At 35.5% G+C, this 10,461-nt stretch overlaps 1 protein-coding gene across 1 annotated transcript in view; it reads right to left on the reverse strand.

The window, feature by feature from the left end:
• The window catches only part of LOC117420534 (gamma-aminobutyric acid receptor subunit alpha-2), a 62,771-nt gene extending 55,142 nt beyond the window's left edge, over nucleotides 1-7,629 (reverse strand). Inside the window, exons 1-3 of the mRNA XM_034033983.3 lie at nucleotides 7,290-7,629; nucleotides 6,606-6,691; nucleotides 5,197-5,312 (exon numbers count right to left, since the gene is read on the reverse strand). Of these exons, the coding sequence (XP_033889874.2) occupies nucleotides 5,197-5,312; nucleotides 6,606-6,676 (187 nt within the window). The 5' untranslated portion in view covers nucleotides 6,677-6,691; nucleotides 7,290-7,629. The remainder of the gene's footprint in view (nucleotides 1-5,196; nucleotides 5,313-6,605; nucleotides 6,692-7,289) is intronic.
• Between the last annotated feature and the right edge of the window lie 2,832 nt (nucleotides 7,630-10,461).

The following is a 10,461-nucleotide window of genomic DNA, read 5'->3' on the forward strand; positions in this document are numbered from 1 at the left end:
AACAGTCTTAACTTAAATGGCCCTTGCTGCCAGATTTTTCTGTTCAAACAAATTTTCATAACCAAGTAATTCAGCAAGAATATTTTACATTAGTGAATCAGTGAATCAAACAAACAAATCTGATGAATTGATTCACTAAACTGAATGAATCAAACGAATAAAATCAGTAAAAAGAATCAAACTGCACATCAACAGTTTTCAGGCCAGCAAAATAGGTTTAAATAGTGTGCCTATCTGTGGTTAAAGCCTGGTGTCCAAAGAAATGGATTATCGCTCACTTTAATGTGCACAATACAATTATTGCCCTTTAGTAAATACGGTGTGAATGAAGCTCATCTCATTATTCAGAGCAGGGTACCTCATTTACATACAGTATATTATCATGCATTACCATACAAATCACATATTCATTCTGATTACCATAGTGTGGCACAATAAAATCAATGTGCGCCATAATATGCCCACTATTTCATGCGATAATGAATAAAATTGCAATAGTAAATACGGAAATCATTAACATGCACAGTAATTGTAATTACCGTGCACCATAAAGTTTAGCCCCATTCGTAAATCAGGCCCATTATCTCATAATGAAAGTAGGTTGGCAATTGGGCATTTAATAGCATATTGGCCACACGGCAATATAAAATGGGCTAACACAGACAAAGACATGGTTTAAGCACAGATAGATTAGTTATTTTTTCACTCTTTGGAGGGAAGTCAGGGCAGTCTGCATGATTGATGTAATAATTCCAGTTGTACAAGCACAAAGTACATCTTTGCAAATGTGTATTAAGTGTGGAATTAAGAATGTAATGTTTTTATTTGTATGCTGCCTGTATTGAACACATCTAAATGCTGGGGGACTACCGTGGTGGCTCAAATTGCATGTTGTTTCCTGTAAGTGGTATGCACTAGTATTTCTGACTAAAAAATCAGAGCCAGTATGGTCTGCAAAAATTAGAAACAATTTGGGTAAGAATTTGAATGGTCAAAAATACAGTAACTGAAAAAACAAAAAAGGTGTTATTTTTAAAATGTACATTCCTTAATACATGTGTGTTCCTATTACGCTTTGATTGAAATCCTGTCTCATCAAGACAATGCCCCCAGAAAGCTTCAAAGGAAGGACCTAAGCCACTTTACCAACTAGACAAATACAGTATATACAAAGCAGCAATCCGAAAATAATCTGATTCAAAGTGCATTTTGTGTCTATATTGTATATCTTCCCTCTAACTAATCACTGCAAAACTTGTAGCTCTTTTAGGATTCAGCACCAAGGCCAGCACACTTGCTGTGGACAATTTGCAGTCAGGTATTATTTATTTTTATTTATTTATTTCTTAGCAGACGCCCTTATCCAGGGCGACTTACAATTGTTACAAGATATCACATTATACATTATTTCACATTATACAGATATCACATTATTTTACATACAATTACCCATTTATACAGTTGGGTTTTAACTGAAGCAATCTAGGTAAGGTACCTTGCTCAAGGGTACAACAGCAGTGTCCCCCACTGGGGATTGAACCCACAACCCTTCGGTCAAGAGTCCAGAGCCCTAACCAATACTCCACACTGCTGCTCCTTGTATAAAGGTATAAAGGTTGTTTGCATCATGGAGGTTTGGGGACAAAATACATTGGTTCCTTCTCTGCCATTTTCAGAATCTGGAATGTCAAGGTGTAAGGGATTGGATGCTACTTTGTCAAAGAGGACCTGAAAGTTACCCTCAGCCATCAATACAACCCTTCATTGAACGGATATATTGTGAAATGCAGCAAGCAGACATTTTCAGGGGGATATTGCAGTGCACCCCGAGATCTGTCCAAACACCTGAAACACATTTTAGGGGTCATCCAACTCTCCAAACATATTTCGGAGAAAACCCTCGGCTGCCCTTGCCATTAAGTATAGCAATTTGTGTTATCAGTTGCTGGGAGAGAATAGTAGCTTATACATACAGTAATATAACCCTGATACATGTATAGATCTACTTGTGCACAACTGCAAATAAATCAGGCATACAACATGACAGATAATTAAAAATATCTGCAAAGCACCACAATGTAAAAAAAGTCACAACTAATAACAATAAAAAAATACAAATAAATAACCTCTGACCTGGAAGTAACATAGTTAAAAATAATAAACCACTAGGCATCCCTGGACATCCCTGGAGTTACACCACCATAGGCTACATATGAAGCAGAAAGTTTATACATCCAATGTAAGTAAGTTAAACTAGTATTCAAATTACATTTACAAACCATGAATATTAACGAAGAGCTGACGGACAAGACAGTATGATTTCCATTGACTGAGCATGCACAACGGCAAAAAAAATACAAAAATGTAAACCTCCTTTATACATTTCAATAAGCTAAACGGAACACTTAAGTACAATGAACAATTTTCTTTTTTATAAAACGCAGTGTTAGAATTCTGCATGCTGATCGGTCCATCAGTGTTCCAAGCCATTACAATATCCAGCACGATAAGGAACTACTTAAGAACAAAGGCAAATCACTGCACCGGTGCTAACAATGTATCACTACGCCATGCAAAATCAAAGAAAACACCTGTCAAAATACCTGCTGTCATGGAAGATACTGAAGACATCACTTTTGAACTGTTTACGCCCATGACAATTGATGAATGGTTACAAAACAAAGCTGCATCAATTCAAAAAAGCAACTCTCCCGAAACTGAAGAAAAGAAAAACTTGACCCGTCACGCTGAGGTACAAAAATGTAACAATGACTTGCTAGAAAAAACTGAAATGAATACCACAAAACAAACACATTGGGCTGTTAAATGCTTCAATGACTGGCTTTCTGAAAAGAAAAATACAATCTGACTTTAAATTAATTACAAAAGGACAGTTAAATAATATCATTAGCTATTTTTATGCAACAGTCAGAAATTGTAAAGATAATTTTTTATGCATAATATACCTACAGCCCAGGACCTAATGTATAAAACAGTGTCTTTCCTGGTGTTTTATAGAAACCATAATACAGAAAATCTACAGACAGATTATTAAAGCACAACACCAGAACAGTCTACAGTAATTACCAGTTAGCTAGACTGCAGTGACAAGGTGTTGCCCACTCAAGGCTGACACCTAGACATATCAATCTGTGCTGAAACATACACAAGACACAGAGGCACAGCTCCCTGTTTTAAGGGAATTCTGGCATGCTGTTTTTTTGCTTGTCCATCAAGTGACCATCAATATTTAGGTAAAAACTGGGAAAGAAAGTAACAGTCAGCTCTTGAATGAGGCATGGACTTGCAATTTCAAAATACTACATTTTATATAATGAAAGGGCCATTGCAGGATACACTTATCCATACGAAGCACACGTTTTCAATACAGCCGAAGTAAAAATGACCATGTGCCCATCAGGGTTGTTACATTAAACTGAAAATCGATTTTTCAATCAATTTCATTCCTCATTATATACATCGAGATAAATACTGGATAATCGATTCAATAATTACATTTTTGTAATGCACATAGTTACTAGCATCATTAAAGTTTATCAACGAAACTACACCGGACACCCCTGCCTTGCTAGTTACAGTATTTCTGCCAGACAAGCAGTGGGCGTGCTCTTCTTTTCCTGCTTAAGTGTTAGCTAGCATCTGATTGGCTGGTCGTATCCTGGCGACCAGTGAATCAGCTTTCTAAGTACGCGCCCTCTGTGTATTCAATGTAAACAAAAAGCATGCCGCATTGGATCCTGAGAAGGTCGACAAGCTTGTATTTCTGGCAAACAACATGTAAATAAATTGTGTCCATTGAAGAAAACTGACTGTACATACTGCAGTTTGCGCTTCTTTAGAGTTTAAAAATTAACTGTTAAACCTAGGAATAATATTGTGTTTTTTGTTGTTTTCTGGGGTTTTTTTACAATGCATTTTTCCAAACCGGGCTGCATGCTCCGTCTGGGTTTACTGATTGATGACCACATCTAATCAATGTAAGTACAATCAGTGCTGCCCACCGCTGATAAAACATTTTTATGCCAGTGTCATTGCAAATTTTGCCCCTGTAGCGATGGCAATTTTGTTTCACAATTCAGAGTGAACAGAGTAAAAACAAATATTTCTGCATTTTTTATTGGTATGTAATCATAATGTTCATACTTTTCTTGCTTTTTTTATTTATCATCTCTGGATGCTTTGCGTGTGATTAAATACATAACCTTTACAGTAAAAAAAAAAAAAAAAAAAAAATGAAACATAAAATATGGTTTAATTACTATCTATCTATATTATATATATAATTTGCCATGACACCGGTACTCCTACAGTACCACGCTCAGAGCGATATTACAGTTAATTACCCCTCGCATTCCATTGTTGTGCACAAGCTTTTACTGAACACCAATGATATTAAAATAATCACGTCGGTGACAGGCAGGGGGGAGCGAAGCTTTCTGTGGGCGGCACAATCATCGATATTTTTTCAAATGATTATATTTTGTGTGCCCAATCAATTGATAGCTATTTGGAGGCTTAACTGACAGCCCTAGTGCCTATTAACAGTGCTACATTCCTTAAATATACACAAATATATGGAATGTTGTGTGTTGAGTAGGAATAACAGATGGCAATTATAATGTGTGGTAATTATATAACCACAGTAATGTTTAAAGTAATTCATGTATGAAAACCATCTTATATGGACAGGCCATTGGCTGTAGTTTCTGTCATGGAGAAACACAGGGATAATAATGAACGTGGCAATGTGCTGTATAAATAGGAATATGGAATACAATCATAAACAATAGACAAATACTGACTATGAATACAATATGCAGTTTGCTTTTGCAGTGTGGCATTTACTCATTGCATACTTACTTTAGGCATGATGCTTAAAAAGGAACACTGGCATTTATAGACTCATAAAAGACTGGTATTGTATGTCTAAAAGTGTGTAAATAAACAAAGGTTACAAATTAATTTTAAATAATATATTCGAACCATTAAACTGTCCTGTTATTTTATTCACACATCCACATTTAATCCTGATGTATATCAGTAAAGGAATTGAAGGCTTATTTAATTAAATATTTTAGTGTTCATTTTCCAAATACATTTTCTAATTAAATCATGCCATGTCAACAGTATCCACTGTCTTTGAATAATGAGAAAATTCAATTTTTTTTTCTTTACCTCCTAATCCAGGTCTAAGTCGATTATCATAGCCGTCCAGAAGCCTGTCAAGAATTCTTGTAAAGATGGTGATGTTATTTTTGGCTTCCTCTTCCTGGGAGTTGGCCACTGCTGATCTAAATGGAAATTGCACACATTTAAATTTATATTCTTTTAGGAATCAGTTATTGCAAACAAATCCATACACAACACAAGCACTCCCTTCAATCTCATACCTTATAAAATACAAAAGAAATACAGGAACCTGTGTTCTGTTTTAATCATGGTAAATCAATATAAATAGTTTGTAAAGATAACCACATTGCTAGATTAGGGATACATGCACAGTGTGTGTTTATTTGCACTGTTGTTAAATATGCACTGTAAAACATAATGCATTATAACATTCTATTGCATATAATATACATAAGAGGTCCACGTTTTCCAGTGTTTCAGTTTATGATATTTGATTATAGTCCTATTTAGCAGAAAAGCCATCAACATAAATACCCAGCTTGTCTATCAAGGCAGGCAGAGGTAAGCTTGTGAAGAGAGGTTCTACATGCCATTTTTTCAATGAGTCACTGACACAGAGAAAGCTGACTCTGTAAATGTATTACCATTATCGTTATTCAAAAGCATCCCTATTCTTGACCTAAATGGTAGAAAATAGATAACAAAGCCTTTAATTATTTTTATAAGATTTATTTACAATAGAGTTGACTTATTTAGCCCCAAGCACTATTTAAACAAGTCTATAAAAACATGATTATAAAGTTGTTGTTTTATTCAGTTCAATTTTAAACAGCAGAATTTAAAGGAAGGCTTGGTCACTGATTTAAAAAGAGGCAAGTCACATTTGCCTGAGGGGAGATTTCAAAAGTCACGTGGGGAAATTCCGTTTTCTTTATGGGATTTCCACTTTATGGCAATGTCTTGTGCTATTTATTTATTCATTTATTTATTTATTTATTTACACATTATTATTATTATTAACCTTATTACGTTATATTCAAAAACGATAGTCTATAAAGTGAGTTGTAAGATAAGAATGTACCAGTAGATTTAATTTTTGGCTACCGTAGGCAATCACTGTCTTTTTCAAGAACGCATAAGGAAACCCCGGTATATACGGTTGTGCATTACTTGATTATAAATACAGTGATGTTTAAGCAACCTGGAGTCTACTGTTGATGCTACGAAGTGCTATACCACTATCTCCACCTAGAGGACTTCAGTATGAACATCGTTTTTAGCAACACTGTATATCACTCTCCTATGAATACACTAATCTCCATGTTCAGTGTTTACATGGATAGCACTGCACTTATTTCAAAGTTACAGTGCTATCCCCCCCCCCCCCCCCCGTCTTTTAAGACATCTGAAAACAAGTATTTCAAAATACAAAATAAATTAAACGCTGCTCTTACCTTGCTTGCCAAAATATCCCCAACCAAAGACAAATACATACATATTCAAACGCACATAGTTTCCTCTTCATGGCTGATATCTATACCTACATAATAGGAAAAAAAATATGTAAACAATCCACAAGTCCATCTAGTAAACAGACTAAAGCTAACTTTTGCGTTAAAGGGAGATCGGCATCAACTACCTGAAACTACCTTTCTTCTTAACATAGACTGGACTTCAGTGTTCTTACTAAACAAGCTACAAGATTGACATTTACTTTGATTGTTATGTAATATATTAAGAAGGCTTATAAACCAGATCACGTATACATGTGACTAATTTCTTCGCTTTCCTTGTGACAGTCTTTGAATGAAGCTATATATATATATATATATATATATATATATATATATATATATATATATATATATATATATATATGAGGTAACTTTATATTAGCTTGTAAGAGTACATATTTAAACAACATAATGATGCGCAACTACACTTCAAGAACGTTTATATTACTGCACATATACACTTCAATGTATTTCTTGTGAAATTCTCATTTAATTGCGATAGTAAACCACAAGAGTCCCATAGATGCATACTGTAAATGACTATAATTTGCTGTAATGTGCTTCTTTAGCAAAAAAACAAAACAAAACAACAACAATACATGTTTAGTCACTGAAAATTCTTACCTGGAAGAATGACTTTCCTTGGACTGATCTTGATAAAGATGAAGAAATTGTGAAAGTTAAGCCTAGCACTCTGCAGCAGTAAGATGCTGCTCAGGGTGGTTTGGTAAAAACCCCGTGAACGCGCAGGGGAAACAAGGGCGAGCTTGAATCAATTCCCAATACCTACAAATCACTTGAACTGGCGGTAGTTTGCGCTCATCCTAGAGCATGTCAACGAAACTTCCCTGATCTTCCATCATATATCCCTTGTTTTTGTTATTTTTTCACATGCTGACATTCTGCTCCAAATTCACTGCAGTCTGAGACAGAGAAACAAAACTACAAAGAAAAAGGAGGAGCCCTGCCGGGTCCTAATGCCTGTTATCTAGCGTTCCCGTACCGAACCTTAGGATCCACCAGTCGAGGATTTCAGACACAACAGAGGGATTTATTCTCTAACTTTCTTTTAATGGAGAAGACAAATCTAAACACATCAATCTGAATTCGTTTAAAGTTACGTGTGTTCATGTATTATGCCATTGCACTACATTCGTGGTATTGCAGCCGATTACAGTACTGTGTTTGAAATCTAGCCTATGTTTAGTGATATTCATATGGTGTTCTTCTTTTGACACAGTGGACATGGATAGATAGATATAAACATTAATGTGCAGCGAAACCCAAGTGTATTGTAGCGTATTTCTGGGTTCTACTGGGACAGAAATGAGACTGATACCGTGAGTAATGAAGGCTCAAGCCATTTATTTATTTAAAAAATAAAATCATAAAGTGAGGGAAGGGAACTGGGAGTCAAATAAAAATAAATGATTACAATTAGTATCTGTTTCCTTTGGTCCTTTTATCACTCTATCTTTCTCTCTCACCACACACGCCCCTATCTGTCACTCTAGCTTTCTACAATTCTCCTGGTCTTTTCCCTGCATCCCCTTATATGCCCTCGTCTTCCCCTCCACATACATCCACACACAACACGTAACCCCTGCACACATACACACAACATGCAACCCCTGCACACACACACACACACACACACACACACAACAAGCAACCCCTGCACACACACACACAACATGCAACCCCTGCACACATACACACAATATGCAAGCCCTTGCACACACACACCCTCTACACTATCCTGATTCTCTCCCCTCCCCCCCAGGATCACTACAGTATTTTGCGGGCATGTGGACATGCAGACTTTTTTTTTGCTGTCATAAAAAAATCATAATCACCTATCTTTCCATTACCTAGCCAAACTTCTCTGGGTGTAGTATTTTATTACATTTAAAGTCCATTTGCTATAAAAACATATTTATACTTAATTTGTCCAAATAACTATTTGATGTAACTTTGTTTTATCCATTTTATATTATTTTAATTGTGTAGCCTTTGCAATTTGATTATTATGTCTGATATATGCTACTGTATAGTATACATAATTAAATGCATGCCTTCTTTCAGAATTGTGAATCATTAATATGCATTATTTACCATTGGCAAAAGTCTAATTGAAATTTGCAGAGATGAAATGTCCTGTCCTTAATAGTCCTCGGGGGAAAATAGAGCAACTAAACAGAACATCAGGTGGGACTACAATGTGTTGGAAAGCTTTTTTTCTTAAAACAAAAATAGCATTTAGTAAAAGCATTTATGTATCCGAATTGATTTAAAAGGTGAGTTATCTTCTCGAAAGCATAACCACAGACTTTGTAAGCAGTAAACCCAGGGACCAAAAACAAACAAAAAAGTGTTTAGATAAATAAATGCATAATGAAAAAATAACGCCAGCAGTAGCCTATTTAATAGATAACCACTAAAATACGTCCAGCTGAGCACTGTAAGCTTAAATGCACCATTAAACCCTTAGACGCTGCACCATATTCGTCCTGTAATCACCTTAATTGGGTGTTTTTGTTGGCATTCTTGATTGTTGTATTGTACTTCATATTTTTCATCTCCATTAACTTGACCATTTCATATCATCTAAAAGCTTTATGGGTGAAACACAACAGACATATCCACAATTATTCTTTCAGTCCTTTTTTCCTGAAATGCATTATCTAAAGTAGCTTCTCAGTCTCAAGCATTTGGCACATAAACATTTTACTGCTGCACTGAGCCATTTAAAATTGAAATAAACAGATATGGTGCATGTATGCCAGATGGAGTCAAGTGGGAGCGATGTTGCTCAGACTAGTTTTGGGAGATTGTTTAAAGTATTAGACAGACAGAGAGTTAAACTATTGAACATAATAATGTCTTCTTTAAATTCTAAGTGGAGTAGTTACTCTATTATATATATATATATATATATATATATATATATATATATATATATATATATATATATATACAGACATGCTCAAATTTGTTGGTACCCTTACAGCTCATTGAAATAATGCTTCATTCCTCCTGAAAAGTGATGAAATTAAAAGCTATTTTATCATGTATACTTGCATGCCTTTGGTATGTCATAGAATAAAGCAAAGAAGCTGTGAAAAGAGATGAATTATTGCTTATTCTATAAAGATATTCTAAAATGGCCTGGACACATTTGTTGGTACCCCTTAGAAAAGATAATAAATAATTGAATTATAGAGATATTTCAAACTAATTAGTTTCTTTCATTAGTATCACACGTCTCCAATCTTGTAATCAGTCATTCAGCCTATTTAAATGGAGAAAAGTAGTCACTGTGCTGTTTGGTACCATTGTGTGCACCACACTGAACATGGACCAGAGAAAGCAAAGGAGAGAGTTGTCTGAGGAGATCAGAAAGAAAATAATAGACGAGCATGGTAAAGGTAAAGGCTACAAGACCATCTCCAAGCAGCTTGATGTTCCTGTGACAACAGTTGCAAATATTATTAAGAAGTTTAAGATCCATGGAACTGTAGCCAACCTCCCTGGGCGCATCCGCAAGAGGAAAATCGACCCCAGAGTGAACAGAAGGATAGTGCGAATGGTAGAAAAAGAACCAAGGATAACTGCCAAAGGGATACAAGCTGAACTCCAAGGTGAAGGTACGTCAGTTTCTGATCGCACCATCAGTCGCTTTTTGAGCGAAAGTGGGCTCCATGGAAGAAGACCCAGGAGGACTCCACTTTTGAAAGAAAAACATAGAAAAGCCATACTGGAATTTGCTAAAATGCATACTGACAAGCCACAATCC

Source organism: Acipenser ruthenus, chromosome 1, assembly GCF_902713425.1.
Source record: "Acipenser ruthenus chromosome 1, fAciRut3.2 maternal haplotype, whole genome shotgun sequence".
NCBI classification, from domain to species: domain Eukaryota; kingdom Metazoa; phylum Chordata; class Actinopteri; order Acipenseriformes; family Acipenseridae; genus Acipenser; species Acipenser ruthenus.